At 33.2% G+C, this 17,285-nt stretch overlaps 2 protein-coding genes across 3 annotated transcripts; both read right to left on the reverse strand.

Annotated features, from left to right (window-relative positions):
• Positions 1-415: 415 nt before the first annotated feature.
• On the reverse strand, positions 416-5,147 carry TpnC25D (Troponin C at 25D). 2 transcript variants are annotated; one of them, XM_053755005.2, is made up of 5 exons: positions 5,038-5,147; positions 4,202-4,373; positions 2,192-2,294; positions 1,605-1,753; positions 416-802 (listed from the first exon to the last, which is right to left on the reverse strand). In XM_053755005.2, exons 1-5 carry the CDS (start codon positions 5,038-5,040, stop codon positions 774-776), a joined length of 456 nt encoding a protein of 151 aa, XP_053610980.1. In that variant the 5' UTR covers positions 5,041-5,147; the 3' UTR covers positions 416-773. The 2 variants fall into 2 exon arrangements, with proteins under 2 accessions (XP_053610980.1, XP_053610981.1); XM_053755006.2 differs by lacking the exon at positions 5,038-5,147 and adding an exon at positions 4,639-4,767.
• Positions 5,148-10,452: 5,305 nt separating this feature from the next.
• Positions 10,453-14,640, reverse strand: LOC128675536 (hexamerin-like). The gene is made up of 5 exons (XM_053755000.1): positions 14,483-14,640; positions 13,842-13,969; positions 12,563-13,351; positions 12,355-12,476; positions 10,453-11,991 (listed from the first exon to the last, which is right to left on the reverse strand). The coding sequence occupies exons 1-5, from the start codon at positions 14,580-14,582 to the stop codon at positions 10,533-10,535; spliced, it is 2,598 nt and encodes an 865-aa protein (XP_053610975.1). The 5' UTR covers positions 14,583-14,640; the 3' UTR covers positions 10,453-10,532.
• Between the last annotated feature and the right edge of the window lie 2,645 nt (positions 14,641-17,285).

The raw sequence follows: 17,285 nt of genomic DNA on the forward strand, positions 1-17,285 counted from the left end.
CTTCATCATTTTTGTAATTTGCGAGTTATTATAAATTACGAGTATAAAATTATAAGTTATAAAACATGTGACTATAATTCAATGCATCTCAGAATGCACGAGATCGTTTAATACTTTTGTTTTCATCTGTACTATATTCCCAGGAAACAAAATGCAATTGGACAATTTTCCAATTGTAGGTCTTGGAAGATATCTAATTTTGGTCCAGATACACAATTTGCACAAACGATTTTAACAATAGATTAATGGCAACAGTAAAAATATTGTACAAGACAGTAGGGACCAGTAAATGGTACTACGAGATTATTCCTTATAGTAATTGGAACATCTTATAGTAACAAGAAAAATATTTGGAGATGGGATAGTAAAATTTAAATACTACTTTTTTGAAACAAATAGGTAAAAAAAACACAAATACTTTGATAATGTTTAATATTGTAGATACTAATTTGATATTAAGTAATGTTTCAAAAAACAATTTGCGTTATAAATATTAGTATAAAATTGTTTACAGTGAACCCGTTTCGTGTGAATTATTCCGGAAACAATTCTTTGGAACGACTTCGGAGAATCCTGGCCAACAAGCCGCGGACTAAATTACATTATAATATCTCTATAACAAGCCTATCTATAAGATAGATTAAACAAATGTGACGTGATGGTCAACAACCATGCGAATACCGCATTTATCATTTTGTACTAGACAAAGCCTCCTTTTACAATGTATAATAATTTCTAATGATAATAATACTATAACGTCGATTGTTGTTAATTTAGTCCCCAGTCATCATCTCCATGAATTCTGAAAAGAAACAAAAGAGCACGTTTAGGTTAAGTCTGAAGCGATCATGGTGATGGGTTTTTTGCAAAAGTGAAATTTTTGACACAAGCTTTATTGATGTCAGAGAGATATTTTATTGCATTCAATGCGTGACAAAAAATCTTGTCCGTTGACGAATTGCCTATTCGGGAGCCGTTCCTGGGCGCATCATCCGGTCATGCTTTTCATAGTAATGCATTGTTATCAAAACTGTGTACAAAATTTCGGTCCATCGGATGAAGATAACTTTGTCGCCCCTTTTGACCCCTTCAGGGATACATCTTTTAACATAAAGCTGCTGTCCAAATTTCAAGTTTATATAGCTCCTATGGTTTAGACTGGTCGTTGATGAATCAGTTACTCTTGTTCTTGTACATAGTATATAGATATGCTAGAAAATTCTTTATTCCAATTTTAACCACTCATAAAGCGTGAATCCAACTCCACATTCCTATGTGGAGAATCAGGTCAAGTTCGATCGTTCGAACAGAAAGTGTTTTGAACCAAATTTGTCTTAATATAAATTAATGATTTTAATGCATAAATATTCTAATTTAGTATATAGATTCCATGAGGAGAGCAATAACGATTTACCGAAAATCTGAAGGAAGAATCGAGAATATCACGCGGTATAAAGTCGAGAGCAAATTCTTGTCTTACATCTGAGCATTTTCCCAGTTTCTTCCAACTGTTAAGCGTCGGAGCCCAGGGTCCGCTATGCATATTCTTGTGAATTGATAAAATTAATAGGACTCATGAAAAGTGATAAAATGAATATACTGACCATCGAAGTCAACGGTTCCGGAGCCGTCAGTGTCAATCTCAGCGATGATGCCGTCCAGGTCTGAGTTGCTGAGCTTGTCGTCCAGCGCGGCCAGGATCTCCTTCAGCGTGGAGGTGGTGATGTAGCCGTTACCTTCACGGTCATATAACCTGAAGATGAAATGGTTGTTACTGTTATTATGGTAGATCATCTGCCATTGAAACGTTCCCACTGCGGAGATACAAGCTTTCCTTATAGGGATAAGAAGGGCAGTGATCCATTACGCGCGCCCATTACATATGGCGGGTTCTAACGACTGCTTAATGGCTTAACAAAACACGGGGTAGCTCAAGATAACAACTTTTGGTAACCCATGCAATGATCCATTGTGAGGACCGAGCGCGTTACCCACTGCGCTATTGCGGAGGAGCTTATTGCTCCTCTGTAAGTGGAGTAGATGAGATGTTTTAGTAGTCGCGTGGAGATAGATCAATCAAGCATTACCTTACATTAAAAAGATTTTACTGAATTTAGATTTTTTTTTCAAAGATTTTTTTTAAATTTAAACAGAACTTATTTTATGTCGATTTCAATTAATGAAAGCTTACCTGAAAGCTTCTTTCAGTTCCTGCTGCATAGCTTCAGCATCCTCCTCTTCTAAGAAGTGGGATGCAATGTTGCAGAATCCATCAAAATTGATCTTGCCACTTCCTGAAAAAAAGTAAATCAAAATTATATTTTATTAGCTATTATACGGATTCACTCGGATATAACCATAATAAATTATACACGTAATCCTTCTCCAGGAATTACACACTCTCTATTTGTGAATACCGTATGAATATCCGTCCGGTAGTTTTTGAGTTTATCGTTTATACAGACGCGATTAAGGGACTCTTTTTGTAATAAGTATGTAAGGTTTTGATATATTGTAACCTAACATCTGTTCGCCTAGAATATATGCGTGTCTACTGACCTATATAACAAATTGATACAATTGTTTTAAAATGCCATAAATATGTCACAGTTCGACTAAAATATCTTATAAACGACCACTATACGACATTGTAAAAGCATAACATAAAATTCGAAAAACGTTTCAGTACTTCTCATGCGACATTAATGATACTAGTAATGATATTTATGAAACCAGCGAAAGAAAGATGAGAACAAAAGAATTATATTTTAACAAGACGACACGCAAAGGCGTGAAAAGTAACACGATTCTAAAACTAGCTAATCCATTACCGGGAACCTTGGCATTCCTTTATACATCGTCTATTTCTTTCAACAGTCCTTTCATAAATAACTAAATCAAGGCAAACGAGACACTATTCAGAACTATATATATCTAGTGACCGACTGAGTATTTGGTTTCGGTTTCGGTGAGATTCCGTTCGATCTGATCCGTTGATATCTATTTTTACGTATCAGTAGGTCAACAAAATAAGGTATTATTTGTCAAAATTATGTTTAAGATCCGAGCTAGAGGTTCAGTTTCGGATGTAAAATCAATCCTTCATATTTTTAGTCGGACACTAACTAAACTCAGAGAGAGACAGAGTGGGCACACAAATAACTTTGCGGTGAAGCGTAAAAATATTCCAAAATATCTTTGAAATGTCGCGCTTACACGGCACGTGTAGGATTATTGTCTGCATAGCATAGGTGCAGCTTCATTTGCATAGCGCCCTGGATTTTTATTATGTAAATCTAATACCTGTATACGTTAACACCACAATATTATATTTAATGTTAGTTTCGAAATACAAATATTATATAACGCTAATTTAGTAGTAGTTCGAAAACAAATTAAATGATAAATAAACATATTTGTAGATAATAATATTATATATTTTTTAAATTTGTTACATAGTGTTCTTGAAAAAAAAATCCTTTTTTTTATATTTTACATTTAAATAGAATATTTGACTACTTTAAAAGGAGGACTTTGTACTGCATTAAAAGGAGGACAATGGTACAAACATAAGTATCTACCAGTCTACCATCAGGTCATCCAGAGACCCAGAGACCGTTTATGTTTCAACTTTATTAAGAGTGCGTGTGTGTTCAGAGCCTTATAAACTATGGTTTTGAAGTGACAGTGAATTCTCGCGCAGTCGCACACGACACCTACCTTCTGACTGCGATGATTAACGATCTATAGTTGTTTACAGTTTCATTGGTGACAAAATGAGTAATGATTACGATTTTCATGGACTTCAGAAGGATTGTTCATAAGTTATGTAAACGCTTAAACTTTATGAAGCAATACAGATGTTTTGGGATGTTTAATGTTTTTGTGTGAAGTTTGTGAAAGGTCAACAAATTTAAAATAAAAAAATTAAGACTAAAATTAAAATATCTAAAAACTCAAATTTAAAGATCCGGCTGTGATTTTATAGCTGGCATAGATCATCAAAGAAAAAAAAAATTTGGTAGCCAACCGCCAAAAATCCTTAAGAACGCTATTGTTGCCTATCAGCTGGCAAGGCTATGTGTTCCTTACTCGCTTCATACGACATCCATGGACATGGAGTTGTCTTATTCTAAGGCGTTTTAGCGTGTGGTTTCATGCAAAGACGTGGTACTGTATCTGTTATAATTTGAAACCATACCTTCTGGGTCGTTCTCCTCGATGAGAGCCTGGAGTTCAGAGTCATCAAAGAGCTGGCCCATGGTGTTCAAGATGGTGGAGATCTTCAGGACGTCGATGAAGCCTGATTTGGTGGTGTCAAACATCTGGAAGGCTTTGCGTAGCATCGCCATCTTCTGTTCGTCGTCAGAGTCCTGGGAAAATTATCATTTAGCATTAGCCATTCATGTTCTCCTTGCCTAGCACTATCGTTTTTATGGATGGGAAAGGAAACGTCTTTAACAATTTCGTGTCACTGGCTTTTTGGCTTTTTGATAACATTTTGTTTTTTTATTTTATTTTAAATTATTTATTATATTTCGCACTTCAACACAGTCGATGTCGAAATAACTGTATACTAAAATTTTTGTCAGTTCACTTTTTAAAATAAACAATTAGCAACATTATCTTCTATCTCACCAATAACGAAAACGACACTCGTAAAGTTAGTCACAACATAAAATTATAATAGCGCTTCCTGTATAATCATTGTGCACGTGAATGAAAACTTGGACTAAATGAGAAAATTCTCAGACGTTAGCTTTCACGACTCTCCATACGTAGGTGATAACATCGTAAATATATATGAATGAACGCTTAATATTTCTGATAACGAAACATATTAACTAGAATCAATCAAATAACATTGGAACATTTTTCTTGAAAACAATTTTTTTGCAAGTCATATCAGGTTTTACATGATCTTCAAAGACAAGTATTAAAATACAGTTCGTATATCACATACGACACGTTATTCCACATAGCACATTTTCTATAACTTTCACATTCACACGAAACTTTTTCGAAACTTTTCCTCACCATATTTGATTTGTAGGGTTTGCAGTTGTAACAAGAACTGAATCCGAGTGCGAGTGTTGTTACACTGGATTTTCCCTTCCTCTGCCACCCTTATTTATAGATCAATCCTGATGAAACAGGGAATACGAAGATAAAAGAAAACCGTTTCTCTCTCTGTCACTCTCATAGTAGGATAGAATTAGTTAGGATTCCCAGTATCGGATAGAGCGCGGGTAACTAATCGAGAAACACTTGAATTCTATAGAATATGTGGAAGTAAGCTATAATATATATATTTAATTTCGTTTGTATTGTTAACAATTAACTTTTAGCTTAAGTTGGGGTGTTACTCTTTGTCTACAAGGAACTACTACCACATTGAACCAATAGTTTATAATATAAGAAAAAGGGTCGGATTTCACCAAAGGAAACGGTTCTATTATTAACTTTTACTTTCATCACTTTTGTGTGCTCCTAATGATAAATTTAATTATTAGTCAAATGTAATTGCAAAAGCATCTCAACTTTGCTTTTCAAGACGATTTTAATTAAAAATCCAATTAGTGTTCAAAACGTAGACGCGGAAATTTTTACGAATAGATTAAGAAGTCTTAGGACATACGACGTTCAATATATGCTTTTACGTGACTATGTGTTTAGCTATTCTAAGCCGTCTACCATTCAACTCGTAATCGTGAATTAACAACCAGATGATGGATAAGTTTTTGCTAGAACAGGAAATGTGCCAAATTATAAACATATCGACATTTCGTTTATTTTTAAAAGATAAGACTTTTACATTTGGTTGATTGAGTAAATTCATGCTATAGAATTGTCCCACTGCTGGGTAAACGCCTCCCCACTCTCTTTTCATGTATCTCTCTCTGTCTCTTGTATTTTCATTAATGTTTATCTTTATAATATGCTTGTCAATGAACAGTATCATTACCTAATGATGAATAATTTGAATAACATTGTGAAAATACAGTTTTACCAACTCAATTTTCTTATTTTCTGATGATTCTATTGAAGAGGCATTTTAATTAATTGTTACGGCTATCAAGGAATGCGAACATTCGTGCATATGCTTAACATTCCAAAACAGTTCTGAAACTCGCAAGCGCGAAATGACTGGCTAACCTCACGCTCATAATACGTGAAGTTTACCATACATCGGTGTAACGTATTCCAGAAACGTTAAGCAGTTCCTTGATTAAGAGCAGGAAATTCCTTTGAAGCGCCGATTCACAACAATCCCAATGAAAATATTACGCGTGGAGACTTTACAGACAGAGATTCTCAACTTTTGGCACCCTAAGTTTTGCTAAGTGTGATCAATTACTATCGGTACCCAGAAATGGTTAATGGCATGCAAGAATATTAATTAATGTTAAATAATAATAATTATTATTATATTTTGTATTTGCAAACTGCAAAACTTGATTGAAGTTTATACAATATCTCCTTTTAGTTATTTCAAAGTAAAATTACATATTTGGCTTGACCGCTTCTGCCCGTCTTGGTAAAGGTCTTGGAAAATGTCTTAAAATATGCTGACGACGAATGCTCTATGTTTGACTAAGGAAGGAAGGATCACAAGCGCTGAGATTATCATATCATAGAATCTTATTTATCATAGCATATTCTTTTTTAGAATGATCGAGGATGGACATTGGACATGCAAGAGTTTTTATTAATGTCATTATAACTATGATTCTATAAAATCATTTATTAGTACATTTCTTTCGTGGTTATCCAAGACTGACGGACAAAGTCATTCACGTCATTGAGCATATTAATAATATTTTAAATATAAAAGTGCTATTTTTTAAGTACCAATGTGCAATAAATATTTTACAAACAAACCAGTGATAGTGTAAGATAAAAATACAATGAAAGAAGCGGAAACATTGTAATTTTCAGTAGACACGTCACGGATTGGCGACCACTGGCGCGTGAAACGGGTTATACGGCGCCGGCGCAGATATAGAATGCCGGTGATCGACTATAATTTTTGTGTTCTCGCGCGAAATGCCACAACGAGTCAAACAGCTTAAGGTGGTGACTGAATTTCGCGTAGGTATTGATAGTTATTCTAAAATTAAATGAATTAATTGGTAGAATCAGAAGACAAACAACAAATTTTAAAATAATTTAAATTTCAAATTATTTTAAAATTTGTGGTTAATGTACACACCATACAGCCTTGTAGGAAGGAAGACCAATCAGAGCTATCCTGAGATATACGACTTGTTTACATTTTCGATGGGTAATTTTAAATGGCTTAAAATATGCTAGAAGTTATACGTAATTTCGAGCAGACTTTTATAGACCTATTTATTAACATGAAAATTGCTTTTCAATTGCACAAAATTTAGACAAAATAATAACCTTTGTTCCTTAGTATAATATCAGAATCAATAATAATTGTGTTTATGTTAGTCCCATAAGATCTATTTTACCCAGATATATATGTCCGTTTAATGAAATTAATTGCATAAAGAAAATGTTCTGTGAGATTATTTATGTAGTAAAGGATCATTCCATATCCTCCCTTGAATAGCGTACAAGGCGACTAAGGGACACAGCCTCAGCAGCGTATTTCAAAATAGGGTTGACGTCAGGTTTTGTAAAATCAAAGAATGATCTGTAAAATTGTAAGGTTCATTTTTACGTTGACCTCGTGCTTCGCTGTATAACAGCCACAAAAGCAACCGGAAATATGCGTTATTTTATTTTTATTAAATTATTTTTCTTGTCCTCCATGCTGACCTGGAAGCGATGGAAGATTCTTCTCATAGGCTAGCTATGGAACTGAGTTTCAATAATGATAGGCAATAGGCTAGCCTATCATTATTGAAACTCAGTTCCATCAAAAAGCCAGTCATGGCGGTGGGAAACTGAATGGCCACTTAGCTTTATGGCGCGCCAGATAAATGTAGCCCTTGAGTTTCACAACACTTGGCTCTGTCAACCTCGTTAGGGATAAAAGTAAGATTGTATGTATATGTTCATACAAAACCATAACAACAAAAAAAATACGACCGTATTGTATTATTAAAAATTGTATTTTTGTGCAATAAAGCTTAAATAAATACTTAAATGAATAGATTGAGGATGACCAAAACTATTACTCACATTAAGCAAATTTGGGTCATGGTTTAAATTTACTCAATTGCTTACTCAAATAATATTTTTATTATAAATTTATTTTTAGATCTGAAAGACACGTGATGAGTTATTTTTGTTTATTAGTTGGAGTTCGGTGTGTTGTTGTGGAAAAACGATAGATATTTGTGGGCAATAATATTGAGTTTGTTTACTATGCCAGTCTTAACTATAAAACAGAAGACGTGTTTAGTATTTAAATAAATAATATGGGCAAATCAAATAGATTGAGTTAGCTTCAAAGCAAGTTCGAGACTTTTAACTTGATCTGATAGTTATTTTCTGTCGATGACAACATTTATTTTTTATTATTTAACATTTTTCATTGGTATATCATTTTCGCGCCATGTCTACGGACTTGTGTCATACCATATAGACTAGAGTGCTATTTATTATACTCTAACTTAAAGCAAGTTTGCCGTTTACTATAATCTACATTGTCTCAACCACCACATCGGCGTTATACGTGTGGAATCAATAATAGCTTGATGTTTAATAACTGATAAGTTTAGAACATAAAAAAATAATAAAGTAGTAGTAGTAATTGATGCCTATGATTTGATTACTAAGTCCGTTAATAAAAACTTCTCCAGACTAGACTACACAATGCTTCTATTATTAAGTAGGACGCCAACCATCGCGTTTCTTTGATTAATACACTGAATTAAAATAGCATGTCTATAATTAATTACATAGGAAGCTCATACATGATATTTGGATAGTCGTGTTGCATTAAATCGCATTAGCACTGTCGCCCGTTAATACCAACATAGCTATTACTCTAATAACATAAAACATGTGAATTTGTGCTGATTAAAATTATTAGACGATGCGTAACTGATGCTCAAACGATTTGCCACTGAAAATACCTCTATTGAAATAATTGGTTTTTGGAGCCAAAAGCAATGTTAGGATTTGCGATACCACCGCTTGAATCATGACTGTCAATGAAATACTTATATAACTTCATTTTGGCACGGTGGGGTTTCCTTGCACTGGCATACATCGCCGAATGGATGAGTAAATGTATCTGAAAATAGCGAAATCGCTAATCAAATAGAGATGCTTGGAAACCTGATGGATGCCGTTACATGTTGCAAGTCTTTTTCTGTAAAACAAATATTATATTTTAATGAAGTATGTGGAATAAGAATCGATAATTAATGTATGTGAATAAAAAAATATTATTAAGCTTATTAATGAAGAAGATAGATAGATCAAAACAATGGGAATCAAATTTAAAAGTTACTATGTATATATATTTTAAAACAACCTATTTATTTCAAAATAATATCGCAATCTTGTAAAAATGCATTTAACTGTACAGTAATGAAATGAATTTATTTCAGACTGGATAAAGCAAACGAAACGCTTGTAGAGGCTACAGTAAACATAGCAGTTTTCCAGTTCACATCCGTTTGTTAATGAATTACGTATTCGATGTCTGTCTTAACGACATGTCATAAAGTTTTATTTACACGAAAGCAGCCCACGTGGCACACCGTTTAAATTTATGAATCAAACGGAATAAATAACATAAAATTGTAAATAGTTTTACTCAATACTCTAAATTTTATCTTGTAATTATTATGATGAATATGGATATTTCTTGTTATACTCCAGATACCTACATTAAAGAAACCTTGTAATCAACTGTAAAAATATTTCAGTTTGAATTCTAGCTGTTGTCACACTAGTGACCGATGGTTTTTAAATTTTTAAGATGAAAATAGGGAAAGCGAAACGTCGTTGTAAGATATTTGGAACTTTTCCAGAAATAATAAAAAGAAGCTGCTTGAAGGACCGATAATAGGCGTTGGTTTCATTTTACCTACTTATTCATTTGCTTTGTTTTTAGGATTTACTACTTATTTGTTTATATTAAATAATGTTAATTAACCTTTTTTTGATGCATTCGCCTGTAAACTGAAGGTCCCAGATTCGAATCATACTCGTGCCGTATGAGTTCGCATACCAATCTGACTTGAGTGTGTATAGTAGTTTTAATTGACCGCCATTTGCTTCTGGTGATAAACGGAAACATCGTGAGGAAACCTGTACTCTGGTCGATGTTTACACCTGCTGATATCAGCCAGTGCATGAAATTTTAATAGAAGATTATGGCAAACTACTTCGTTATCATTTCCTAGGAAGTCTTTGTATGTTTCACATTCTACGATACTAGAAGAATAACTATTTTATAAATATGACTTTGCTAATTAGTTGCTCTGGTAAATTATAATTTTTAATTTTTAAGTATAAAATATACAGCATTAAAAAATATATTTATTTATAAAATCTTATAGCTAGTTAACAATATTTGAATAATTTAATTTATTACAAACTATTCATTCATAAACTCTTTCATCTGACTCATCTTTAGGAGAAGATATTGAGTCATTTTTAGGAGGTATTAAATCGTAAATGGTAAATGCCTGTTGCGGCAAAGGTTGCTTTTTAACAAGCTCTCTGTCTTCTTTATGAACTAAATAACCATATTCTGTTACTTCTTCTGATATTGATGAATATTTTTCACTAAAATTGTCACTAGAAATAACATCTTTTTCTAAATCTACATTGTTGATTGGTGTTTGATCCTGAATAGAATTTATACCATCGGTTCTATTATATGAGTAATCTTTTCTATCATATTTTCCCTTTTTGGAACTATAGTCATATGGCTTGGATTTACTGTAAGTAAACTCAGGCCTTTTAATTTTTCCATTGTCTCGGAAATTTGTGGTTTCTGAATCAGACTTATCTCCATAATTAATTTGTTTTGTACCGTAATTTCCTGATTCTTTTCTTTTAGTAAAATCAGGTCTCAAGGACAACAAGCCGCTTGGTAAAATATCTTCATGGTACTCCGATTCTGTTTCTTCATAACCTTGGTTATAACCACCTCGTTTTCCACCATATATAGGACGTGATGAAGGATCGTAGGTCTCACTGCCGCCGTATTTTTTATTTTTATATCCTGCAAAGATGTTACCGCTGCCTTTGCCAGTGATGACAACATCTTTGATCATACAATTTGGTAAATTGAATAACTGATGATCCTCGATTGCAAGGTCTAGGGGATATCCCGGTGAAAGAATAGCGGAATTGAATTCAGAGTTTGTTAATACATTAATTGTTTTGGCTTTTGTAAATGGAGCAATGAATGCAAATATTAATATAGGAAGGCCTTCTGGTGTACCTTTAGGCAATATTAGCCTGGAAGGATAACCAATCTGTGAATCAACTGTATTAAGTGGTAGTGAATCTAAACCAAACTCAGCATCTTCAATTTTCTTGCGGAGATCTTGAAGAGACACAAAATCATCTGAAAATGCTTTCATTTCTTCGGATGACCTGGATATTACATTGTTTCCTAGTTTGAGATTTATTTCAAACATATCTAATAAGACAAAGAGATTTTTATTAGATACAAGCTCTCCAGGTGCCATTTTGGGTCCTAAATATAATTTTACCAATCCTTTTTGTGTAACAAGCGATGAAACGTTTAGCTTTATAATGAACGATTTATGGTTTAATCTTGGTTGATTGATTTTTAATTGGAAATTTATATCTTTGTCGTTTGACTTCAAGGCATCTGTAATATCAAACTGAAAATTGTCAAACTGAGTCATTATCTTCTTAGTTTCTATATTATTTATTTCTACTCCGGGAAAGTAAAGTTCATTCCTTGAATAAGCAGGAAGAAGTGAGAGGGCATTATCAATAATTTCTACAATTTTTTTGTTTAACCTCCAAAAAACGGGATCTCTCAGCGTAGTCATCAAATGATCTAGAACTGACAATTGTCTGAAACAAAGAAATGAAAATTGAAATTAATGTACTAAATCAGAATGTAACTCTAGTCACTATTCTACTTATGATAGATTTAAATGTTATCTATTAATTATTGTAGTATTAGGTAATATAATAATTATCTGTCTTAAAGTCCTTTAAAAAGTCAAATACCAGGCTGTAGTCGTGTATATTTTGTGGATATTTCTAGGTTTTCAGTAAATTTAACGTTTTTGCCGGAGTAAAATCTGTACGTATAATTGAAAATTTGTAGGGACACGAGGATACTGTAGATTATGGTAAACATAAATACATGTCTAATGCAGTAATTTAGGTTAATTTACATAACATAATTGTGACAGTGCAGATTAAACTTACCTTGATGCCTCCATTCCATTTCCTAAAAGTTGACGAGCCATTGTTTCGTAACTTTTGTTGCTTGTCACTAATATTTCTATTAAATTATTTAATATTTGCTCTTTCTGGTAGCCACTTTGTCTCTGAAAAAAATAATTTAGGTTTTAGCAATTAAAATAAAACAAAAATAAATAAATAAAGAGAACAAAAGAATACAAAAAATATTTACCATATGGGATATGACAGCATCAATGTTATTTTCAATGCCTTTTATTAATTCAATTTCATTATTTCCAATAATATCTATATCGAAAATCCTGTGGGCGAATTCATTTCCATTCGAATAAATTAACAGCGGGTCGTATGTTTTCACTTCAGAATCCCAGTCGATGCTATCTAATATTGGAAGATTATTGGCATATCTTTCTAAATCATATCTTGCAGCAAACTGCTTCATCATCTGGTACATAGATTCTCCATATTTATTACTGAGATCTAGCGGCGCATTTAACCAAGACCCTAGTCTCAATTTCCTCAAGAAATAGTATGAATTTAAGCCAATATCTTCCCGGAAATATGCTAATTTAGAATCTTCCTCATTATCGTTAACATTGGCAGTGTAGTTGGCATCTATGACGTATGCATTTCCTTCATCCTTCACATCTTCAATTTGTGTCACATCTTGACCAGCCAATATATTCGACGCTTTGATGATTACGTCTTTGCCAATAAAATAATTAGGCAGTAATTCATAGGGGGCAGGGATGGATAGTTTTGAAGTATCTCGTCTATTCAGTATTGCTAAATATATGGCATTGACAAACAGTCCACAGTTTACGTTTTGTCTGGCCCACGCAGCCACGTTGTAAAATGTGTCAAAGTCTTTAGCATATAACAAGACCTTATAAATTGCTTGCATTTCTGCCCAATGACCATTATCAAACTCAGAAAATATTTCACCTTTGGGAATTAATCCTTTGTTGCTTTGAGCTTTAAGCTGTGCTACTACGTCTGGATTCTAAAAATTGAACGAAAATTAGTTTTTTAGCTGAAGTTTGGATGGAAATATATGGTCGGAGATTTATAACACGTGCCTAAACCATCAAGCAGATTTTAGGACGAGTGAGTGACTTTTAAAAAAATATATAGAGAGAAATTTCAAGAGAGACATCCTGGGGTGCAGGGAGTCATTGTATAAGAATTGAATTAGATCTAATGAATCACTTTAGTGGATGATTAAAAATTTAAAAATAAAACCGACACACGATTTAATTAAATCAGACCTATTTCATGAGTCAGAGTAAACTATTGAGAAAAAAGTTCATTCTACCGCTAATAGTACATACAGAAATGTTGAGTTTTGACTAATTTATTATGTTATATTATCTAGAGCAGTCACAAATCAAAATTAATGTCTTTCCCTAAAACGGATGTTCATATGTGAATGATTATGAAAAAAAAAGTTTTTAATTGGTCCTTACTAGTAATTATATACCTATGGTTCTTACCGTAAAATCAGCGCTGTTTAGAATAAACTCTTGCGCAAGTCTAATTATTACAGGATTTGTGCTTTCTTCACAAACATTGTCAAATAATGGTAGCATCAATTTTTGAATGTGTACCCATCCTCTTGAACCTGAAATAATTATAAAAAAAAACTGAAAAATGAAAAATGTTATTTTATAATGATCCTAGATTAGTATAGAAGTGATATCATTATAGGCTAAGGAAAAACAAATAATATATCCGCAAAAAAAGTAAAAGTCAACCAAGGAGAAGGGAAAATTTAAATTATTTTCATAGGCGATGGGCTAGCAAACAATAGTCACCATTTCTCATAAATCAACAACAAAGAAAAAAAAATTCTATATACTCTCTTTCACTTCGGGTGAAAGAAGTGATACCTACATTTTTTTATTTTTTTTGGGTAAGGGTTCTTTGGAACCCAAAAAATACATTCATAGTAATATTATAAATACGAAAATCGTATGCCTATCACGATTTTACGGCTAAACCGAAGGGCCGATTATGATAACATTTATAATAGATTCTAATCTAGAGATCAAACATAGGCTAACTCTGCCGGGTCTTCGGGTAAAAGCTAGTAAAATATAATTTAAAAACATATCCCATTTTAAAAAGCACTTACCTATAGCAGTGCTCCTAGATGGAGACGTAGGTACTTTGATAAGGTATCCTGAAATGCCGACAACACTCACAACTAGCAAACTTAATGTTAATTCCTTCATTTTGTCTTGCGCACTGATGTTTTGCAAAAACAATTAGCCATTATATAGGGAAAGTATTTGGAAAGTTCAAAGACATGGTTACGATAAAGGGTTGAATGAGCGGTTATGACTTTTGACTAATCTGACGTAACAAAGTTATTAGGTCAGTTAACTGTGATATTTGTAATTAATTTATATTCGAAACCGAACCAAATGGAGGTGATGTGACCTCCATTTGGCGTGTACCTATAGTCAATTGGATAAAAAAATAAGAAAAATGTTGTTATTACAAGCTTTTATTTAACATGCAATATACCTATATCGCTATGTCGCTATGTCCCATGTCTCGGGAGCAATTTTGCAACTCAAGTTTGAAGCTTCAAGCGATTGAGCTGATATTTTGTACACTCCTTTAGTTTGGATGAAAATGCATTATTATGATAAGCAAGATCTAATGGTGTACCTAGGAACGGCTCCAGTCGTAGGAACTCCTCAACGGTTTACTGCACGGACATGATTTGTGTGTCACACATTGAATGCAATAAGATCTCTCAGACAACAATTAGAGCTTGTATCAAAAATGACATTTTTGTAAAAAACTTATTTGAATTCAACAGTACAGTGGTGAACCAGTAGAAATATCCTCATCCTTACATATTATAAAGCGTTTATGAGCCGCTTCTGGTATAGACAGCTTATTTGCGATAAACTCGAAAATGACTACACGGATTTTCATGCTGTTTATATAATATTATATCAATTTATCAAGTTACCCAAGCGAAGCCGGGACGAACCGCTAGTAATATGTATAAGACCACAGTGTAAGATTGTTAGAAACCTCATGTTGCTCTATCTATTCGTTTTTTTGTTTTTCGGCGGCCGTAACGCTCTTGTTTTATAATATTTTTGGAAATATTTCGAGTAAGTAAAACGAAATTTATTATTACAATAATTATCACGTACCTATTATCAAATTCACGTGTATTACGTATGTTAGGTTTGGTTATAAGAACATTTAGTGTTCATGGAATATTGTAGACCACAAAAATGAAGTAAAATAAAAATCTGTAATTTCTGTTCGTGTAGATTTATTTATGCTTTGGTATTATAATCATCTAAAATATAGATATCATCAACTCAAACTGGTTATACCTGAGAGAGCTAGTTATATATGAAAGAAGAGATTGTTGAGCAATAATTCTATGTTAAAGTTTATACAACCTATTGTCCATCTGTCACCATATGTATCTAATGAATCGTATGTAGTCGTTCGATTGCCGTCAGTTATAAATACTGAAAAAACAGATTAAAATAAATATTTAAGGGGCTTCCACAGTAAAGGTGATTTTTTCGCCGTTTTGCCGACCGTAAGTATGGGGACAAAATATGCTTATAATATTTTGGTGCGTGGTTGTACGGAACCTACCGAGCGCGTGTCCGATTCGCACTCGGCCGGTTTTTAAATCATAAATACAATGTTATTGTTATCATTATTATAACATACTCGTAATTATTGTGTCTAATACCTAAGATGACATTTGGTTATGTCATGATTTTCTAAATTAGAGAAACTCGTTCGACGATGATAACCTCTGTCACAGTAACAGCCACTATATCATAATATTATTATTTCGCTTGTTTCCAAAACAAAAGAACAAAAAAAATAATTAAGTTTTGTTGATAATGTTTATAAGCAATATAGTGGCATGGATGAATGATTTTAATGGTGATAATCGCGATACGGTTCATCAACTTTGGCGGATATAGCACATAATACATTGATGGTTTTTCACTGCGGTAAAAAAAATACCTATCCAAACTACGTAATGTTTGTGCATTCGCGTCGACATTGATGCGAGTTCGGCGATAGTGTGTAGCCTGTATATCAACATAATTACAAGTTGCAGCTAGTATAAATTTGTAAATTTTTATATTACATGTGATTACTATATTAGATGTACGAGTAGTATACAACGTAGTATACATAGTATACAGTACGTAGTATACAACTACAATAGTGGACCAACCTATTTTCTTGGTTCAATATGAATTCCAGCGCTCAGCAAAGGGCAATCTTCTATTCTTAATATATAATAACGAAACCTTAGAAGTCTGGGTCCTATCCAAAAAATCAAAGGATATGAAGTTTTAGGTCTGACAGACCAATAGCAATCTGTAGAATATTAAGAGCGATGCCCCATTGCTCAGGCGCACTCCGTCGTTTTGACGTTGTCGTTTAACCCAGAAATTGTATGAAGTTTCGACGTACGTCAACGTATATTAGCATCAAAAACTATAGAAGACGAAGGACCTACAACATTGCTGCGTCGTTGCAACGGAGCACGATTGAGCATTGGGGCATGGCACTAATCAGGTGACTCATGCATAAACATGTGTTTTTGCATGTGCATGTGTTTTTGGTACACTAATTTAAATTTCACATAAAAAATAGTACCTAATTATCCAAGAAAAATAAGCGATTAATAATGTTTATCAAATTTGTGGAAAGTTTACACTTTAGTTATTATTTTTGCGGTCACTTGATATGTTTTATCAAAGTTCAGGTCATTTTTATTGTGACGATATGCATGACCTCTACCTGCTATCTTGTGTATGAAAACTTTCTACTGATATGACTCAAATACTTTGTCAATTTGCTTTGTCTGCTGCACGGTTTTGTTCTTGGAGGAATTTGGGGGTTGTAGTATATTAGCTATTAACCGC

This window comes from Plodia interpunctella, chromosome 14 (assembly GCF_027563975.2).
Source record: "Plodia interpunctella isolate USDA-ARS_2022_Savannah chromosome 14, ilPloInte3.2, whole genome shotgun sequence".
NCBI classification, from domain to species: Eukaryota; Metazoa; Arthropoda; class Insecta; order Lepidoptera; family Pyralidae; genus Plodia; species Plodia interpunctella.

Coding starts and splice junctions, on each gene's coding strand:
- LOC128675536 (XM_053755000.1), bottom strand. CDS start 14,582: ATGAAGGAATTAACATTAAGTTTGCTAGTTGTGAGTGTTGTCGGCATT. Junction 13,970..14,482: donor ATCTAGGAGCACTGCTATAG/GTAAGTGCTTTT, acceptor TAATTATTTCAG/GTTCAAGAGGATGGGTACAC. Junction 13,352..13,841: donor TAAACAGCGCTGATTTTACG/GTAAGAACCATA, acceptor TTCAATTTTTAG/AATCCAGACGTAGTAGCACA.
- TpnC25D (XM_053755005.2), bottom strand. Junction 2,295..4,201: donor CGAGGAGAACGACCCAGAAG/GTATGGTTTCAA, acceptor ACTTTTTTTCAG/GAAGTGGCAAGATCAATTTT. Junction 1,754..2,191: donor GAACTGAAAGAAGCTTTCAG/GTAAGCTTTCAT, acceptor TTTCATCTTCAG/GTTATATGACCGTGAAGGTA.